The 21,793-nt window shown below is 37.0% G+C and overlaps 1 protein-coding gene across 6 annotated transcripts in view; it reads left to right on the top strand.

Moving 5' to 3' along the window:
- Kdm1b (lysine demethylase 1B) overlaps positions 1 to 21,793 on the top strand; it is a 45,346-nt gene that overhangs the window by 7,683 nt on the left and 15,870 nt on the right. For 5 of the 6 annotated variants that reach the window (XM_020180103.2, XM_074082816.1, XM_074082817.1 and 2 more), the window contains 9 exons: positions 338 to 449; positions 2,701 to 2,820; positions 10,692 to 10,730; positions 12,743 to 12,977; positions 14,195 to 14,379; positions 17,826 to 18,002; positions 18,329 to 18,403; positions 20,468 to 20,605; positions 21,533 to 21,704. In XM_020180103.2, the coding sequence (XP_020035692.1) occupies positions 338 to 449; positions 2,701 to 2,820; positions 10,692 to 10,730; positions 12,743 to 12,977; positions 14,195 to 14,379; positions 17,826 to 18,002; positions 18,329 to 18,403; positions 20,468 to 20,605; positions 21,533 to 21,704 (1,253 nt within the window). The remainder of the gene's footprint in view (positions 1 to 337; positions 450 to 2,700; positions 2,821 to 10,691; positions 10,731 to 12,742; positions 12,978 to 14,194; positions 14,380 to 17,825; positions 18,003 to 18,328; positions 18,404 to 20,467; positions 20,606 to 21,532; positions 21,705 to 21,793) is intronic. The other variant, XM_074082818.1, reaches the window with a different exon arrangement.

The following is a 21,793-nucleotide window of genomic DNA, read 5'->3' as shown; positions in this document are numbered from 1 at the left end:
CTTGCTAGGCAGGCTTTCTACCACTTGAGCCACTTTGCCAGCCCTATGATTGTATTTTATTTCATCTACTGATGTCAGTTTTTAATGGCTGCCCTAGGATTTACTGTATACATTTGAAAATATTCTCATTCATCCTTGGAATAGTATTCTACTCTTGTTATTGGTTTTAGATACTAAAAGTGACAAAAACATACCCTTCTGAGAGTCTGTTGTATGAAGGCCATCGTAACTTCTTTCCTTGTATTAAGACTAGTGAAGTCCTTCACATGAGATTTATTGTCTCATATTTTGAAAACCTGATCAACTTATAGCTTGACATATTTATTTTTATTTTCAGCCATAAAGATGGATATGACAAATACATTACGTGGAAGAAAATATGGACCAGCAATGGCAAAACAGAACCCAGCCCCAAAGCATTCATGGCAGACCAGCAGCTCCCCTACTGGGTAAGAAGAATGATGCATCACTTAATACATTTGTGGAGCTAAAAGCAAGAGGAATGGATGAAAATACCAAGTTTTAGGAAATCTTTCTTTTATTACACTTATTGTTCCTTCTAATGATTATTAAATGTTTTAAACTATTGTAGAAAGCTTAATTCATCATAATCTAAGGAAGAAATTAGACTCACTGTCCCTGGTGATAGCCTTTGTTGAGTTTATATATGTCCTTTTAGGCCTTTTCTGTTTATATTTTTTATGTTTAAACATAATTTTGTGCTTTATGTGCAAATCTTAATTACATTTAAAAATCATACTTTCAGTATAATTTTTTTTTACAACTTTTAGTTTATCTAGCATTATATTCATTTTTCATTTTGTTCTTTGAAAAGATATTTTAATAATTGCATATATTATATAAATATTTCTCTAACAAATGATTTGCTGATTTTTTCAATGTAAGGAATTCTCAGCTACTCTGCACATACATAAAAATTCACATAACATAAAATTAATCATTGTAGTGTTTATCTTTTGGTGTTGGGGCTTGAACCTAAGACCTTGAGCATGCTAAGTACATGGCTCTGAGCTATACCCTGACACCTAAAGTAAAGTACAATGTAGTGTATTCAGTATTGTGCAACCATCACTTCCATCTAATCCCAAAGTATTTTCATCACCCACAAAGGAGGCCTGGTACCCATCAAACAGCCACCCTCTAGTCCTCCTGCCCTTCAGCCATGTTTCCTGTAAATAATCCTGCAGTGTGTGACCCTTTCATATCCGGCTTTTTTCCCTTGGCATAATGTTTTGGGATTCATTCACATTGTAGCATACATCAGTATTTCATTCAGCTTTATGGGTGAGTAATATTACATTGGAAGGATTACATTTGTCGTTTGATGGATGCTCGGGTTGTTTCAGCCTTTAACTATTGTGAATAGTGTTGCTGTGAACATTCATATACAGATACTTGTTTGAATACCTGTTTATCATTCTTTAGGTCTATACCTAAGCATAGAATTGCTGGATCATAGGACAGTGCTGTGTTTACCTTTTTGAGGAACTTCTAAATTCTTTTTCCATAGTCACTGCATCATTTTTCATTCCCATCTCCAGTGTGTAAGGGTTCACATTTCACCAACTCTTGTTTTTGTTTTTATGCTAGTCATCTGAGTGTGAAGTGGTAGCTCATTGTGGTTTTGATTTGCATTTCCCTAACGACTAATGAATGCATCTTTTCCTGTGCTTTTTGGCAGTTTATCATCTTCGGAGAAATGTCTATTCAAGTTCTTTGCCCATTTTTAAGCTGAGTTGTCTTTTTGTTATTTAGTATAAGAATTCTTTATATGTTATGGATGTTAAGTCCTCATCAGATACATGATTTGCAAATGCTTTTTCTATAGGTTGTCTCTTTATTTTGCCTTGTTTTTTGATTTTTGGTCAAGTTCAGTTTATAAGAGTTTGTTTTAGCTCTTAATTTAGATATTTGATCCATTTTGGGTTAATTTTTATATATGTATGAAGTTAGATCTGATTTCATTCTTTGGATATGGATATCCACACACTTTAAAAATAATTTTTATTTTGAAATAACTGAACTTTAATAGAAAGTTGCAAAGATAGCATAGAGTTCTCATATCTTTCACCCTGTTTGCTCTAACAGAACTATCTTACATACCGTGATTGTTTGTCAGACTGAAGAAATTAACGTTATTGGTACAGTACCAGTAACTGCATTACAGACTTTAATTGGATTTCATTAGTTTTGTCACTAATAACCTTTAATGTTCCATGATCCAATCTATTATATCACATTATTTGCCTTTAGTGTGCATACTTTTTGAATGATGTTAATACATTTAACTCTGATTATTTCCTTAGACTTGAGCTGAAAATTTTTCTGACAACAGTTCTCAGAACCTTTTTACACTTTCTTGTTGTCTGAACTTGTATTGAATCAGAAATTACCCTGGTAGGCTAAAATATATATGGGGACATGTGGTGATGCAAGGGGGAGAAAAATACCAGGATTGTTAAAAAGTTAGTCAAAGGGACTGGGGATGTAACTCAGTGGCAGAGTGCTTTCTTAACATGTGCAAGGCCTGGGTTTGACTCCCCTGTGCCAATAAGTAAGTAAATAAAAATTTAAAAGGTTGGTCAGTTCACATGGAGAAGATGGCAGAGTAAATGATGGAGCATAGAAACAGTAGCTCACATTAACTGATTTACCGATCTTGATTTATTTCCCATCTAGGTTCAGTGTACAAAACCTGAGTGTAGAAAATGGAGGCAGCTTACCAAGGAAATCCAACTAACTCCCCAGATAGCAAAGACTTACCGGTGTGGTATGAAACCAAATACTACTACTGTTAAGGTATGATTCTTGCTGGTGTTCCTTTTTAATTAATTGATAGATTGACTCAACTGTCAGTAAATAGGAATAATATATATTTTTCATCTCATGTATTAATTGTTGTCTCAGGTTTGTATTTGTCTTCGTATACTGGAAAGAATCCCAACCACGATGGGTTAACTGATGAAGGATTTTGTTTCTGCCATTGTAAGCAGTTTGGAAATAGGCTTTCCAGGGTTGGTTTAGTTACTGGAGGAAGTCTCCTAGTTTCCAATCCAGCCATCTTCAGTTTACCTTCCATCCTTAAATTCATAGGAGATTGCTGCTCTGCCAGCCATTGTGTCCAAATTCTAAGTAGAAAAGAGGGAATAGGCAAAAGACAAGAGAGGTGTTCCAACTTAGTCTGTCCCTCTTTTATTGGGGAAACAGGAGCTTTCCTGGAAGTACCAGCAGTAGATCTGTTTATAGCTCATTGGCTAGAGCAGAATCGTGGGACTGTTCTGGACTGCATTGAGGACAAAGGAAGAAAATAAGAGTGAGCATGCTGCAGAACCAAACGAAAGTAGGATCTCATTAGTGAGGAAGAAGAGATGAATGGATTTGTTTGGCGGTTAGGAATTAACTATAGATGGTACAATGTGTGCCTGTGAACACACACTCCAAAACAAACAAACAAACAAAACAAAACTAGAAAGGGCTAGGGACATGGCTGAAGGGTAAAGTGCCTGCCTAGCAAGCTTGAGACTCTTGAGTTCAAATCTCAGTACTGCCAAAAAAAATTGAAAGATTTTTGCAAAGTGAAATGAGGATAGTGTTAATGAACATTTAAGAGTTAGATAAAATTTACTTATGAGAAAATAAAAAATCTAAGTATTACCTGGATATAATCTTAGGATTTTGAAAAACGTAATGAAAAGTCCCTCTGAACAATCTCCTCATTCCAGTTTTAATAAGTAAACTCTTAATGATTTATTTATCCTAGGAGACCATTTTTACTTTTGTTTTTGAGGTAGAGTATCTCTGTGTAATTCAGGCTGGACTCAAACTTGCAATCCTCTTGCTTCAGCATCCCAGCTGATGGGATTACAGGTATGCATGTTTATACCAGACTGAGAACTTTTTGAAATGCATTTGATACATTGATACGATAGGTGCTTGAATTTTGTTTTATTTTTAAGGCTATCAATAGGAATGTCTAAACTTTTTAAAGATTTAAAGACTTATGAGTCACAGTGATCATTATATCGATACCTTGCCTGCATGAAGAGGTAGTATTTATAGTAGATGTAAGATTGCATCTCATTTTTTTCAGGTGTTGTAATAATATGCATGGAGTTTAAACTTACTGTGCTTTGGAAAGTACAGCAGTTTTTAGCAAGTGTGCCTATCAAAGATGTATAATATTTCATTCACGCTAAACAATTCAGTTATTTCTTCCCTTCTTCTTAGAGGCAACTGTTGCTGGCTACTGTGGTTTCCATCCCCACAGATTAGTTTTTCTGACTCTTGAACATCATTAAAATGGAATCAGCCAATATGTTCTTTAGTGTTTGGTTTCTTTCACTGAATTGTGTGGATTAGTAGTTTCTTTTTATTACTGAGTAATATTGCTTTGTATATGTATACCATATTTTATTTTAATTATTATTGTGAAGGACATTTGTGTTTTAAATTTTTTGCTATATGAAAACTGTAGTGAATATTTGGTGCAAATGTTTTTGTGGGCCTGTGCTTTCATTGCTTGTAGATAAATGTATAAAAGTAGAATTGTAGAGTCATATGGTAAATTTATTATGTTTAAAAACCTGCCAAGTGGTTTTTCATGACTGTTGTACCATATGACAGCATTTGGTGGTGGTATTTTGTTGTTGTTGTTATGACTATAGTGGGTATGTACTGCTGTCTCACTATGGTATTAGTTTGCATTTCTCTGATGAATAGGAATACTGAGCATCTTTTCTTGTATTTATTGCCAGTCATAGTTCCTCTTTGGGAAACAGTCTGTCCAAGACTTTTTAATTGAATCTATTTATTGGTTTGTTTAATCTGGACATGAGAATGTATTTTGAATATTTTTCCCAGCCTGTGTTTGGTTTTTTCACTTTGATCTTTTTGATGAGCAAGAATTTTTAAGTTGGAAGCACAGTTTGTCCACTTTCTTTTATGCTTAGTTTTTCTAAGAAACCATTGGCTACCTTTCACCTTACAAATACATTCTATGCTTTGAGGTGATTTGTAGTTTTAGCTTTTACATTTAGGTCACTAATCTGTTGTGGTATTTGAGTTCTTGATGTAGGGATAAGAAAAAATTCAATTTTTTTTCATACAGACACTTGTTTATTACTATTTGCTGAAAAGACTATTTTTTTTCTATTGAATTATCTTGACACCATTATAAAAAAATTAATTGACCATATACATGTTTGTCTTTCTCTGGACTCTTTTTCCATTGAGCTTTGTTTATCCTTACCCAATATTGTGTTATCTTGATTACTGTATTACTTGATTTATTAAGTCTTAAACTCAGGTAGTATAAGTTCTTCCAACGTTGTTTTTCCTTTTTGAGATTGTTCTGACTATTCTAGGTCCTTTATGTTCCTATAAATTTTATCATCACCTTGTCAGCATCTACTAAAAAACCTCCTGGATTTTTAAAGAAATGTGTTTGACTGTATGAATCACTTGGAGGAGAATTGCCATTGCATCTTTATATTTTTCAGGCCTCTACCCAGTTGCCAGCAAATGACAGCTCATGTGCTAAATCTGGCCCTGCACCTGATTTTTTGTAAATAAAGTTTTGTTGGGACATAGCCACACTCAATAATTGTGGCAGAGAAGCTGTGATGGAGACTGTATGGTCCACAAAGCCTAGAATATTTACCATCTAGTCCAGGCCACCAGTGACAGTGTTGTATAGAAGTGGTGAACGCAGACATCCTTGCCTTGCTCCTCACCTTAGGGACATGCTTAGTACCACATTGTTGATGTGTAATGTTGGCTGTAGCTTTTCCTTAGGTACCCTTATTTTTCTGGGAAGGTTTATTATGAATAGTTGAATTTTGTCAAACACGTTTTCTTCATCTTTACGATCATGCGTTTTTTCTCCTTTAATATGTTAATGGGGTGAATTACACTGATTTTAGAATGTTGAAATAATCCTGAATTCCTAGAAAAATATCCCACTTTTCCCTAGCGTACTATTCTCTTTATATATTGCTAGGATTTATTACATTTTTGCTAAGGATTCTTGCATTTCTGTTTATGATAGTGTCTGTCCCTTTTCTCATATATTCTGCTCCAAAAAAAAAAAAAAAAAAGCCCAACTATATCTTGCTTTTTATTTTGTCACAGTTTGTTGCATAAAGTTAACGTTACTTCCTTTTTTAGTGTTTGGTTGGCCTTACTAATCAAGCAGTTTGGGCCAAAATTTTCATTGCAAGAAGTTTAGAAATTACAGATTCAGTTTCTTTAACATAAGATATATGGTGGCGTAGGTGGTTTATAACTTCTGTCCAATTTGGATCTAGTGTTTTTCATTTTTGTTGTCAAACTTATTAAAGTAGTTTACACTGTTCCTTTATTCTCCTTTTAATGCCTGTGGGTTCTGTGGTGGTGTCCCTTCCTTTGTTTTTCTTTTGTGGTACTGCTGGTTGAACCCAGGGCCTCACACATGTTACCCAAGTGCTCTCCTCTTGTGCCACACCCATAGCCCATTTATTTTTGATGCTGGTAATTTGGGAGTAAGAAATGGAAAGTTAATATTTGAGCCTGGGATCAGGTCCCTGGAATTGGTAAGATTTGCTCCCAAATGTATCACTTTAGCCCCAGATTGATTCTTTTTAAACAATTTCATTAGTTTCAATTTACAAATGAAAATTCTGTGTTTTTTTGTATTCTGAGAACACTTAAAATCGACTCAGTGATTTTTCAAGACTTTGATTCTTGGGCTCAGTGTTCAGGTAGAAGGATCTCTGAGAGGCAGAAGACAAGAGCATGGGAAGGATTAAGAGGGGGTTGAGCATTCTTCCCAGGCTGAGTGGCTGCATGGATGGGATGGGGCCTGAGTGATGGAGACACTGTGGGCTGTGTCCAGCTAGGGGAGACATTATCTTGATTGTACTGAACCTAACTAGCACCTGGGCACCAGATTACTCCTCAAATACAAGGGGTTTACGTAGCACTTCATTGTAACACTTACAAGAGACTTCAGCCAGGTAGCAGTCCAAAATAGCAAAGGACCTTAATAGAGTCTAGCCTTTGAGCCATTTCCACACAATCTATTTATGCCATGTTTTAGCTCCATGCAGTTTATTAAAGATTTTGGATGTTTTGTGTAATACTAGGTTGCTAAATACTAGATGTGATTTTTACATTTGGTTCTGTGCTTTGACTAAACTATAATTTGAAGTTATCCATATTTGCTCCTCTCATAATTGAACATGCAGCTTTGACTTCATATCTACTAATTGTTCAAACTACTCACATGCTTTATTTCCACTGCCTCCTTTGATGGCAGTTATCACTCTTTTAGTTTCTCCAATGTAAGTAGTTTTTGAAAACTCAAAGGTTTTCTTTAGAATGACTGTTTTTAGACAAATGATGTGATGTATTCATCATTGAAGAATTCAAGAAATACAGAAAAGAGTTGATAGCACAAAAAAAATGCAGTCGTTGTTGTGAAATAACCACTGTTGAGTAAGATTTACTTAAGAGCATTCCTGTTGCCTGCCTAGCAAGCCTGAGGCCCTAAGTTCAAACGCCAGCACTGCCCGCCCTCCCCCTTCCCCCCAAAAAATATTCTGTTTGTATGCAGGGAGAAGAAGGAATGGTTGACAGATAACTTCCTATCAAAGAATTATTTTATTGGTGCTGTTTTGGTAAGATGGTTGAGTTTAACATAACATCATAAAATAAGAAGCAAAGCAAAAGAAATTGCTGAACATGGAATAATTATTTCCTTACCCTGAGGAATAGTAGTTTCTAAATCCCTAAAAATTGAAAAATATATTCCATGAGACCATCGAGAAGTTAGAATCACTCTAACTTTTAAAAAAAATTTTCATATTTCTATTTTAGATGGTATTGACACCTTGCTGTGAAATCAGAAAAAAGCAAATTACATCATACTTTAGCCTACCTCCTTTTTTCCTTTCTGCCAATTTCCAGTAGATCCTGTTGTTTTTATTTTTTTGATTGTCAGATTTTATTTTCTGTAACCGTATTCCTTCTACTGCTTTTGCTGTGTCTGCACAGATTTATTGGTCTGTACATTTTCTCTTACAGTGGTTCTTCAACAGTCTCAAGTGCTTTAGTTCCATTGTCACCTGGTTGGCTGTATTTTAACATCAAGCATTTTGCCTCAGAGGTATCAGATACCGTAAATTTTTAGGAGCTAAATTGTCTTCCTCTGTTGTTACCTCTACCTTAGAATTGAAACCTTTCTAGTCTCCAGTTCCAAGTGCTAAAGATGAAGTAAAATCTCTGATCTTTTTGTCATCCTCCTTTGAGACCTCTTCATCCTATTGCTCCCATCTGAATTTTCATCATCCATAACCTAAATTTTTGAAATATTTATTTAAATGGTGTTTATTAACCCACAGTCTTTATGGTGTTTGGCTTGGTCTGCTGTGAAGGACAAAGTCAAGGGAGGTTTTTTTGTAGGACAGCATTTAAGAGAATGTAGCAAAATGTGCTTTCAGTCTTGGATCCTGCTTTTTGTCATTTCATCTGTCCTAAAGAGCCTTCCATATGAATAGTACATGAAGAACTCTGCTTTTTCTTTAGTGATGTTAATAAGCAGTCCACTGAACAGATAGAATGTACCGTGCTTAATTTAATGCTGTCAAGGGCATTTAGGTCACTTTTACACCTTTATGCCTAGTGACAGTGCTGCTGTGAATATCTTCGTATTGATGACATTTTGAATATTTCTGTAGCATTAATTCCTAAAAATGAATTTTTGGTGTCAAAAGTATATACAGTTGGTTCAGTATGAAATAATTTGTAGACACAAAATGGGAATTATGAGAATATGAGGAATGGAGAATTAAAGCAAATGTTCATGTACCTACCACCCAGTTTAAGGAGAACACTGGCAGTGACTTTGCCCCTGCTTAGGTGCCTCCAGGGTTGTCCTCTTCTCCTTCCCCTGCAAGGATGAGCATTGCTCTGAATTTCGCATTTGTTATTCCTTCAGCTTTTTTTATAGAGTTACTATTTATTTCTGAAATGCTGAACAGCACATTAAGTTTTCCATACTTTTTCCTGGCTATAAACTATATCCTACTTCTAGTCTTCCTCTGCAGTTTGCTCTTTTCACTCAACATTGAGGTTTTTGATGTGCATCCATTCTAATGCCCAAAGCTCTGGTTTATTCACTTTCCCTGCTGGGCAGCTTTATACCTTACAATGTGTGAATCTCCTCCAGGGTATCTGTTTTCCTATTGAGGGATATGAGGTTTGTTTTTAATCTTTGGCTGTTATATGCAGTGTTTTCTGGAGCATTCTTGCTCAATCTTGCAAGGTCTCTTTTAGTGGATGCGTTGCACACAAGAGTTTCTTTGGAATATATTCCTAGAGTTGCTAGGCTACATAGTCTGCCAATCTTTAGGTAGGCAACTTTTAAAAACTGAAATGTAATGTTCAAACAGAATATGCACAAATCAAAATGTAGAGCTTAATGAATTATCACAAAGTACCCATTTGAATGCTCACCAGCCCGCTCAGAAGCTGTGTCGCATTAGTCACAGCCTCCATCCTTGCTCCCTCAGAGTAACAACCTACTTTTCTAACTTATGCTGTAGATTTGTCTTTGAAACTTACATAAAAGGATCATACAGTATGATGGGTCTAGCTTTTGTTCATGAGATGCATCCCTGTCATAGCTTATAGGTCTAATTTGTTCATGCCCATTACTGTATAACATGCCATTGTTTGAACGTAATACAAGTTATTCATCCATCCATTCTATTGTTAATGGGCTTTGGGTTGTCTAGCTTTTTAAAATTATAAATAATGTTCCTTTGAATTTTTAAAAGAATCTATGAAATTTTAGCTGGCTGCCATTCCTGTAATCTTAGCTACTTGGAAGGCTAAGATGGGAATGATGCAGTTTGAGGCCAGCCTGGGCAAATAGTTCACAAGACCCTCTCTCCAGAATAACCAGAGTAAAAATGAACAGGATGCATGGCTCAAGCTGTAGAGTGCCTGCTTTGTAAGCATGAAGCCCTGAGTTCAAACCCCAGTCCAATTAAGAAAAAAGAAAGAAAAAAACCTATGAAATTTTGTTTCTTTCTTTTTTTTTTTTTCTTCCTGGAGACAGGGTCTCACTATGTAGCTCAGACTAGCCTTGGACTCTCAATTGAACTCTTTTCCTCTTGCCTCAGCCTCCTGAGTGCTGGGATTACAGATACATACTGCTATGCTTGACTTGAACATTTTCCTGAGACATCTGTTAGTGCACATGTGATAAAGGTCTCTAGAAAATCAAAGGTTAGAATTGCTGGGTGTATCTATCTGATGTGGATTACCTTGTAGTTATATAAGGTAATGCCAAATTGTAGTGCATTTAAAATGTGCAGATTTTATCAAATTGTTCTCCCTGTTTGTTATACTCCTTTGTTTTTACCAGGAACATTCATATGAAAGTACCTGTTTGATTTATCAAATTTTTTTTGGAGGTAGGGTCTCACCATGTAATTCAGATTGACCTTCAATTCACTGTGTAGCTCAGGCTGACCTTCACTCCTTATCCTCCTGCCTCTGCCTCCTGAACATTGGAGACTTTGCCAGTTTAATACATGAAAAGGAAGGGAAATTGAAGGGAATTTGAAGGGAAATTGACAGTAAAGGCTGTGTGTTTAAACCTAACGAAGACTTGATTTCTTTTGCAGCCCGAGACTCCAGATCATTGTTCCCTCCCGGAGGATCTGGTGAGTATTGCTGCATGCTCTGGATTGGAATTAACTGTGCCTTCGATAAGTATAATAAGTAAATAACAGTAATATTTTATGAGTTTCTCTTTGTTTGGTTGCTGACCAAATATGTTTTACTTTAACATGGCAACTACATTGTGAAAATGCTGACAGTATTATGGGTGATGCCCCAACTTAAAACCATTAAAGTTATATTGCTTTTTACATTTAAAGGGAATGAAAAGGAAGTCAGTTCTCTCCCCACACCTTCCCACACACACACCTTATTGCAGAGATCAGACTTGCTATACTTGTTTTTCAAAAATGGCTGTGACCTTTCCTCCAATTGAATCCTTCCAAGGAAAGAACAAGAAGGCTCTCATTTGATTGTCCTGGATTCTGTAGTAACGGGGTTCCTGTCTGTTCTGACCTTAAGGTAGCAGCTTTATTCCGTCCCTGCCCAGACACATGGAAGGGGGAGCAGTAGGTCCAGCTGGTGAACCTGTTACTTTTCAGGAAGCTTTGTTACTTTAGTTGACAGACTCTATGTGCCATGTTATCAGATCTAGTTTTTAAAATTCTGGGTTTTGAGTTTCCAAAATTCTGAGACTTTTGAGTCATTCTGATCTTCATTGGTTCACAGTTGTTATTTTGAGCTTGTTCTTAATGTCCATAATTCAGGAACCAAATAGGTTTTCAGACAAAGGGAGCACTGACATGTAGCAAAACTATTTCAAATTCACTCTGTTATATAAAGGAGTGAGGTACACAGATGCGCTTATTAAGTTTACATTTTTACTAGTAGTTTGTACCCTTAGACATTCCTATAGTAAAGCAAGGACCCTGACCCAAATGAGTTTTGGATATGGGATAGACAAAATAGGATTATAGAAAGAAAGGAAAAATAACTTTAAATACAGTTATTACACATTTTTGTGGTACTGTAGCACCCATTCTTTTGGCGCTCCATGGGCTGGTCAGAGATAAGTGATCCTCAAAGAAGTACTGAGAGCAGAGATTGCAGGTGCCTCCAGGCTTGGGCGAGTGAGATGCATGTGTAAAGCAGGTGGGGGTGCTTTATGGGGGTGTGAAGACTCCTAGTAAATTGAAAAATATTCTGGGTTTGGACTCAGGACCAAAACAAAATGCATCTGTGAATTAGAATCATGCTGTAGCTTTCAAGTTCACAAACTTCTGCTTGATGGCAAATGGCATTTGTTTGGAGCTTAGAGATTGAGCAAGAGAGTCCCCGGACTCCAACTTCTTCCATATCGGATTCTTAGAATTGTTGGAGCATATGCTTAAGGTTGCATTTAGTGAAGACTCTGGTTGGCATAGCTCTGTGGCTCCACATGAATTTTTGTTGCAATAGTTAGTCATCCTGGGGATGCTTCGATCTAGTGCCTCCATATGTTAAGTCACCTCTGGAATGTGACCACACATTTGAAGATGAAAACAGCTACTTTTGTGTAGCTTTACATTTGGAATCTCATTTTGATGGTTGTAGTGTACTTCTCCCTCTAAAAGTTTTTTTTTTTTTTTCATAGTTTATGGCAAAAAAAAAGCAGTAATGTTTGACTACTCCTTAGGAGAATTATTTTTTTTTACGTCCAATTTCTCAATTTTAACTGTCTGAAGTTCTCCCAGATAAAAAGACAGAGTTGGATGATAGCTAATTATTGAGTAGATTTTTTCCACTTCAGGTTTAAGTCTTTAAAGCTAGGCTTGCAATCAGTATGTGGATGCAACTTTAAAGAATTACCTGGTGTTGGTGGGATTTTTGGGTAGTTGGGAAGCTATTGCTGTATTGGAAAGAACTTTGCCTGGGAAAGATTGTCCAGCTATCATAAGCCATTTTCGTTTGTAAATCTAGGTCTGAAAACTCTGATATAGAATTGCTAAGCCTGAGTGGGGAGAAAGAGCAGAGTACAAGGGTTACGATGAATGAAGTGAAGAAAATCACCTGTCCTTAGTAAAGTCTGAATGTACACTTTTTCTTTGCCGTCTTTCCTCTTGCTGGCGCACCTCAGAGGGTTTCGGAAGTTTCCAACCATTGGTGGTACTCCATGCTCATCCTGCCTCCTTTGCTGAAAGACAGTGTGGCAGCGCCCCTGCTCTCTGCCTACTACCCAGACTGCGTTGGCATGAGCCCCTCCTGCACCAGCACAAACCGTGCTGCTGCCACCACCACCACCACTGCCACCACCCCTAGCAGTGCCAGCCCGGGGAAGCTGGAGCCCTCCAAGGTGGCTCCCTCTGCACTTGGTGAGAGCTGTTTTAGTACCTCTTCATTTCCATCCCCTGCAAAATGCAAAGGATTTTTTAAAAGTGTGTGTGACGGGATAAAGTACCTTGGTACTTCATGCATTTGGTTGTACAGTTGTCTCTCCATATCCATGGATTCTGTATCATGGCTTCAGCCAACCATGCATAGAAAATATGTAAGGGAACATCGTATGTCTATGCTGAATATTTCAATTTTTGTTCTTCCTAAACAATAACAGTGTAAGAAGTATCTACATTGTATTAGGTAGTATAAGTTATCTACAGATGACTTAGAGTGTACAGGAGTATAAGTGTAGTTTATATGCAAATACCAGTCATTTTATGAAACTTGAACATGCATAGATTTTGATGTCCTGGAACTAATTCCCTAAGGGAATTAATTTCCCCTAAGGGAAAGAATTGTACTTTGGGTCTCATATTGGCATGTAGTGTGCACTAATTTTTTCTGTTGATAATTTGGAAAGCCGTTAGCACTTATCTATGAATTATCTCCAGGATTTAATGAGTGTTTGAAAGTTGGATAGCTGTTATAATCTAATGCTTATGTAAATGCTGATTTACAAGAAGAAAGTTTTGAGCTATATAAGAAGCAGTATGTTTTTTCTCTACTTTTTAAATACCATTGGTGATCCACAAAAGAAAAAAATTCAGCTCTTCAGGTCTAGGCAAGCATGTCTGCAAGCTATTGACTTTAAAGGAATCTCAGTTCTTTATCTTGTGAGGCAGGTGCTCTACTGCTTGAGCCATGCCTCCAGCCCGTTTCACACTGGTTATTTTGGAGATAGGGTCTTGCTTTTTGCCCAGGCTGGTGTGGATCTTGATTCTCCTGTTTAACACTTCCCACTGTTACTGGGATGACAGGCATATGACACAATGTCCAGCTTTTTCCATTAAGATGGGGGTCTCACTTTTTGCTGAGGCTGCCTTGGAACTGTGATACTCCCCATCTCAGTCTCTTTTATAGCTTAGGATGACAAGCACATGCCACTGTGCCCAGCTGTTGGTCGTGATGGGGTCTTGCAAACTCTTTGCCTGGACTGGCCTTGAACTGTGATCTTCCTGATTGCAGCCTCCCAAGTAGCTAGAATTACAGGTGCAAGCCACTGTCACCCAGCTTTTGATTTGTTTTTGCTCTTTCATTGTTCTGAATTTGGAAGTTACAGCTTGCAAGAGTTGCTTGTTGTGTCCCCTGTTAGTTCCAGGCATGAACCGGTACTTCCAGCCTTTCTACCAGCCCAATGAATGTGGCAAAGCCCTCTGTGTGAGGCCTGATGTGATGGAACTGGATGAGCTCTATGAGTTTCCAGAGTATTCCCGAGACCCCACCATGTACCTGGCTTTGAGAAACCTCATCCTTGCCCTGTGGTATACGAACTGCAAAGTAAGTAAGGATGTGCTAGCTAGAAGCACAAGGACAGGGTACTTGCTTGAAGGAGAGGAGTGTCCTGACTTGGGGACAGACTTTTAGACCAGGGTGTCTCAGCACAGTTAACATTTGAGGCAGGTAATTCCTTGTCTTAGGCACCGTAGGGTACTTAGCAACATCCACATACAGGCTGAGTAGCCTTTATCCAAAAGGCTTAGGGCCAGAAGTATTTCAGATTATGGGTTCTTTTTTCAGACTTTGGAATATTTACCCGTTGAGCACTCCTAATCCAAAACCCTGAAATGCTCCAAAATCAGAAAATTTTGAGCACTGTTTTGGTACTAAGACTTCGAAGCGTTTTAGATTTAAACTTCTACATGGGGCAGGAAATCCACCACTCTAGACCACATGCGGTTGCAGTGTTCACTCCAGGGACTAAGGATAAGGTACCAGATTTGGTCCAAAGAGTTCCAGTGGCAATGGTCAGGAGGGGAAAAACCCATCAAAGATGTGATTATAAGCCCTTGAAAGTTTAACCCCTCAGTATTTTCAACCAATCAAGACCAGTGCTTTTCTTTTTTGTTGGAACTGAATAAATGTTAGGGGCATTACACAGCATCCACCTTGAAAGGGTGAAGATAAATTAGGGGTGGGGATGTAGGTTCTTTTTTTTTCCCCCCCAAACAAAAATAGGCTCTCTTGACTGTGGGATTTTTATGACTTGTTAATTTCTTCAGTAGTTATTTGAGTCACTGTTGCATATAGAAGATTGTTAAAGACTGCCAAAGTAGTCTTAGTTTAAGATACTCCAACTTTATCTGGGTATTTTATTCAGGGAATCAGAATGCAGGGAGATGAGATGACCTAATTGAGTTATGGCTGTTAATGCAATTTATATGAATTGTACCCAGGTGAGTGAGTAGGTTGAACAAGGAAGAAATACTCATTTTTTGCCCAGTAGGCTTGAGATAGGTGCTCACTAAACACTTACTTCACAAAATTATGGTCAGAATTTCTTACGGTTATAAAGGTATACTTTTCAGAAACAGCCTGAATTCATTTTTCTTCACATTTTTTTAATTTGACTTTGAAATTTGACTAATAGAGGGGGAAAATTTAATAGAAGTCCTTATCAGTTAAGATCTTAGTTTTTAATAAGAAGATAGTATTTGTTATGTATACCTAATGCTGTAGTGGAAAAATATTTGCATTAAAAGAATCAAAGACTTTGCACTGATTTTTTTCTTTAAACTTCATTAGTACAAATTTATATTATGTAGCACATGTTATTTCTTGAATACTTTAAGTATATGATCATCTACCTGTGTTAAGATTCGAGTGGAGCTGGGAGTTGGTGACATGTAGAGGAGAAGTGTGTGGCTGCCTTTTTTTTTTTTTTTTTTTTTTTCTCCTTTTCTTGTGCTAGGTTTGAACCAGGGCTTTTTGCATTCTAGACAAGTGCTCTACCACTGCATCCCAGGCCTTTCCTTTGTGCCTGTTCTCACTTTATATCCTGGGATGAGGCGGTAGCTTTGTTGTGCTTGGGTCTGAGATGGATCAAGTTCTTGCCAAAGCTGGAATGACCAAAGAAAGGCAGTGTCTTTTTATAGTTTCCTAAATCATCCCCCAAACCTTATTAGTCATGAGAGTGAGCTTTCATGCTGCCAGTACCAGTAGCATCCTGGATTTCTGTGTGGCCTTTGAGTCAGGAAGGTGGTGGAGTTAGCCTCCACATTCTTACAGTCGTGTTCTTGGCCAGGGGAGACTTAGCTGCCAAAGTATAAATTGCTGTATCTGTGCTTGTCCCTTTATCACGAGGAAGACCTCTCTTTGGGTCTCTTAGTAACAAATGATGGATGTGAATTATCTTGAAAGTTAGTTATTTTTGTAAATAAAAACCACAACATACAGTTTTCTATTTTTACCATTGTAAACAATTCAGAGGCATTAAGTACACACACAATGTTGTACAACTGTCACCACTATTTAGTTTCAGAACTTTTTTATTATCCAAGAGAAAACCTACCTACTCACTTCCCATCTCCCCCACCCTGCCTTACACTTTCAGCCCTTGGCAACCACTAGTCTACTTTTTTTCTCTGTAGATTTGCCTAATTTGGACATTTCAAATAAATACAGTATTTGACCTTTTGTGACTAGCTCTTTCACTTAGCATGTTTTCATGGTTCATTCACATTATAGCATGTGTCAGAACTTCATCTCATTTCATGGTAGAATGATATTTGACTGTGTGATTATGTTGCATTTTTGTTTACCCATTCCTCCATTGATTGCCATTGAACTGTTTCCACTTTTTGGCTGTTTGATACTTCTGCTATGACAATTTTGTTTGAACATATGTCCTTAATACTTTTAGTGTATACCTGGGAGTGGAATTCTGAGTCATCTGATAAGTTTATAATTAACCTTTTGAGGAACCAAGAGATTTTTAGGAAACTATTTTTTTCCAATTGACAAAAATTGTATCTGTTTAAGATACATTGTGTTTTGAATATATGTACCTTGTGGAGTGACTAAGTCAGGCTAATTAATGTAAAATCTTACTTTTTTGTGGTAAGAGCACTGAAAATACATATTATTTATAGCCACCAATAGATCTTTTACTTATTCCTCCTACCTGACTGAAATTTTGTTCTTTGACCAATATCACTCCACCTCCTTCCAGGCCTTGGTAACTCCCATTGTGCTCTCTACTCCTGTGAGTTCAACTTTTTTAGATTCTATAAGTAAGATCATATGGTATTTGCCTTTGTATGCATGGTTTATTTCACCTAACATATTGTTACACAGGATAAGAGTTCCTTAAGGCTGAATAATCCATTTGTGTAAATCTTCACTATGAGCTCATCAGTTGATGAGTCATTTCCGTACCTTGGCTATCATGAGCAATGCTGCAGTAAACATGAAAGTGCAGGGCTCGCTGACATCCCAGCTTCATTTCTTTTGGATATATAGTCATTAGTGGGATTGCTGGATCATGTGGTAGTTCTATTTTTAACTTTTTGAGGAACCTCCATACTGTTTTTCTATAGTGGCTGCACTAATTTACATTCCTACCAGTAGTGTCCAAGGGCTCCCTTTTCCCCACATCCTCACCACCAGCATTTGTTAGCTTTTCTTTTTGATAATAGCCTCTTAACTGGAGTCAGGTGATATCATTGTGGTTTGAATTTACATTTCCCTGATTAGGGATGTTGAATATTTTCTTATATACCTGTTGGTCTCTTGTATGTCCTCTGCCCTTTTCTTCCCTTTGGTGCAGGGAATCCAACCCAGGCCTTCATACACAGTAAGCAAGTACTCTGCTACTCGTTCCCATCCATCTTCTACTTTGCTCATTTTTAAATTGGGTTCTTTTCTTACTATTAATTGAGTTCTTTAAAAGTTTTTTTGTTTTTGTTTTTTTTTAATTAACAACTTGGTTTCATTTCTAAACACAGGAAGCTCTTACTCCTCAGAAATGCATTCCTCACATCATTGTTCGGGGTTTGGTGCGCATTCGATGTGTTCAGGAAGTGGAGAGGATACTTTATTTTATGACAAGGAAAGGTCTGATCAACACAGGAGTCCTTACTGTGGGAGCTGACCAGTATCTTCTTCCTAAAGACTATCACAATGTAGGTAACTGGTGTTACCAATGACACTACCATTAGTCATGATAAAATGCTGATGTATTGCTGTTAGTAATACTAGTAGAAGGCATGTTACCACCTTAAAACTTATTTAACCAAGACTTTTTTTTATAAAATGTTTCTCCTAAGAGAAATCAAGCAGGATTAAGGAAAGTAACACCATATCCTTTAGGAAAATAACTTTGTAAGGACATCAAAGAAATGTAGAGGGACTAGCATTGCTTGGCTTTTAGTATCTTCCCGAATGACTATTCCAGTAAGTAAATTGTTATCATTGCTCTAATTGGAATTTTGTTTCTTTTCTTTTTAAGAAATCAGTCATCGTTATTGGGGCTGGTCCAGCAGGGTTAGCAGCTGCTAGGCAACTGCATAACTTTGGAATTAAGGTAAGCTTTTTGGGACATGTAGGTGGCAACAGATGGTTAACTGCTCCTTTAGTCCACATTTTCAAAGATTTAGAAAACACTTCCTAATTTTAGTGAAGAATGCTAAATGCATCATATCTTTATACTAGATCATGGAAAAATTACAGCATTTGAAGTTGATTTCATCAAAGAAAGGTGGCAGAGAAAGAACAACTCAGTTTTGGAAAGAGTTTTAAACTAATGAGCAAGTGAGAAAAAATTCTTACCTGAGGTTAAAGCAAAAATTCTTGACAGATTATCATGAATGCAGTTGAGGCTGTGAGAGAAGCCTCTTTTTCTGCCATAGTTAAAGACAGCAAATAATAGCATGGGAATTCACCATTTCCTGGATAAAATATTCTGAAAAACCCAGTTAGATTTCCTTCCTCCTTTTTTTTGAGTGCTGCTGGAACCCAGGGCCTTTAATATTCTAGGCAAGTGCTCTACTACTTAGATACCACTTTGCTCTTGGAAGCAGGTTTAAATTAATTAATAACTGGTCAATATAGAAGTATGACTTTCATAGTAATACAGATATTTAAGATCTTTTACTTCATCAGAGGAAGATGGGGCAACATGCTGTTGCCAGGTATTGGCTTATTCTGGAATTCTCAATTAGCCAAAACAGAGACTAAAAACAGCTGTTTAATTCAGTATCTAATGAATTAGATCAGTTAAATCTTTTCAAGTGAACTGTCCTCTAGATTTCTCTGATCTGCTAGTTCTGACGCATTTCTCCTACTTAAAACTTTGTAAGAACTTTGCTTTTCAGTGAAACCAAAAGCACAAATTAATTTGGCAAGATTAAAATGAGTGTTTTAACTTTTTTGTATCTGGCTAAAAGAAATGCTTCTCTGTGGGAAGGTTTTCCAAGACACGTGTCAGATTTTCAGAGACGTTTTCAATAGCTATGCCTAAGAGATTTTCCTCCTGGTTGGATGGAAGACCCAAGTCATGGATTACATTAATTGGATTTATAGGGAATGTGTTTCTGTTTTAAAATATTTTCTGTGTGGTATTAAACTAGAAGATTTTAAGTGATCATTTCAGTATTAGATGTTTGGGGCCAACATTTTTGTTTTACTTGGGAAATCCAAAGTTTATATATATATTATAGGGAAGGTTTTTTTAATATTCATAGTATAGAAAGGATGTCTATAATGTTCATCCTTCCTCTTACACTAAAAAGAAATAGAAATGGATGGTTTAGTGTTAAATTGAATTCAGAGAACCACAAGTTGGCCTTCCTAGTTAAAGGGAAGAACTTCAGTCTGTGGAGGAATGTTCAGAGGGCTCCCCCCCATTATGATGAGCAGGATACCACCAGAAGACCATTTCTCAGTGTTAGGAAATAAATTCCTTCAGTGACTTGAGAGATGGTTAATTCAGGGAACCTCTTCTTGAGCAATTCTAAGTGCTTTTAGGGATCCAGAAATGAAATGAGTGGCTTTGCAATACATAGGACTAACATTTTCAGTTAATGCAACCCAGGGCCACAGATGAGACACTGCCTGACCATTCAAGAGCATCTCCTCATCCCAACCAGCATTAGGAATTTGGTAATAAAATAGCCTAGATGTGGGACTAACTTGGTTAAGTCAACCCCATGAGGTCATACCTACACATTAAAAGAAAAATGTTTCAGGGATATTACCACCTGTTTTTAATGCTAAAACAATTTTACTACACACATAGATATTTCACAGGAAGATTCAGTTCTTTATCCTACTTTTTAATTTATGGACTACTACTTAGTAAGTAGTAAGTAAAAGTTTTCAAAGTACATTTCATGTGCTTGTTCATCAACTTTTGCCTGATTAGAGAGGAAACAATCTGATGGGTTCCTCCAGCAAGATCACCCAGTTAATCCTCATCAGAATCTGGATTGCTTTAAACATTCTTTTTAGCTTCTGTTTACACTCAGATTTTATATAAATACAATAAATTAACTAAATATGGAGGTATTTAACACTGCTACATTTTTTAATTTTTATATCTAGTGTGATGGTTCTGTCCTGTTTAGATTCCTCCATTGACTCTTTTTAGGTGATTGTCCTGGAAGCCAAAGACAGAATTGGAGGCAGAGTCTGGGATGACAAATCTTTTAAAGGCGTCACAGTGGGAAGAGGACCCCAGATTGTCAATGGCTGTATTAACAATCCAGTAGCACTAATGTGTGAACAAGTGAGTTCAATTAAGATTTGTATTGTGGACAATGAAACAAAATGTTTGCTGTACTGATACGGAGCTAGAGGTTTTAGCTCAGTGGTAGAGCACTTGCCTAGCTTTGTGGGGCCCTGGGTTCCATCCCCAGCACTGTTTTAAAAAAAAAAAAAAGGATTATAATATTAATATGCTTGTAAAGAACGTCACGGCAATCTTTACTGCGCTGCAAAGTAAATAACAACAATTACGCTTTTGCTTTGTTGAGAAGGCATTTTAAAGGCTTTATTTTTGCCAAAATCTTTAACTTTGTTATTTGCAGGCCACTTAAGTAGCCCATAATTTTAGAGTTGCCAGATTAGCAGATAAAAATGTAGGCTTCTTGCTTAAATCTGAGTTTCAGATAAGTAATTTTTTCAGTGCAAGTATGTCTCAAATATTACATGGGATACTGTGCATGCAATATTTGAGGTACACTTAATGCTTTTATAAGTGTAATTCATATCTGAAAGTTAACCTACAAGGCATTCATTCTGTCATCTGGTAACCTGGTAGGTTCAGGAGTTTTCTTCTGAAACATTTTTTGGAAGTAATCTCAATTTCAGCTTCTGTGAGTGTTTCTGTTCATTTACATAAGAATCCATAGCAGAGACACAGTGTTTGACAAGGGCAGGGAGTCGGGAGCATCTGAGACATTAGTTAGGAAGTCCATGCATGGCATAGGTGTTGCTGTCACTCTCACGTTCTTGTACAATTAAGGTGTCACTGATTTAATGCTATTTTTCTCATTGCTTCACTTTGCTGCCATCTCCCATTAAGCACATTTAGCTCTGTTTTTGAGTTTTCAGACCCCTTTCTCCATGAGAGGTTTGTCTAATTTCAGCTTAGAACCTGTAAATATTTTTTCCAGGGAAAAATTTTCACCTTCTTATTCTTATTATTTTGAAGCTTGGCATCAGCATGCATAAATTTGGAGAAAGATGTGACTTAATTCAGGAAGGTGGAAGAATAACTGACCCCACTATTGACAAGCGCATGGATTTTCATTTTAATGCTCTCTTGGATGTTGTCTCTGAGTGGAGGAAGGATAAGACTCAGCTCCAAGATGTTCCTTTAGGAGGTATGGGGAGAATGGTGTTCTGACTGTTCCATCTTAGTGTCGCTCTAACTAAGCTTGCTTAGTAGCAGCGCTGTTCCTTCATGAGGCTG

Source organism: Castor canadensis, chromosome 8 (genome assembly GCF_047511655.1).
Source record: "Castor canadensis chromosome 8, mCasCan1.hap1v2, whole genome shotgun sequence".
Classification (NCBI taxonomy): Eukaryota; Metazoa; Chordata; class Mammalia; order Rodentia; family Castoridae; genus Castor; species Castor canadensis.
The sequence above is the reverse complement of the archived record's forward strand: the minus strand, read 5'-3'. Positions and strand labels throughout refer to the sequence as shown.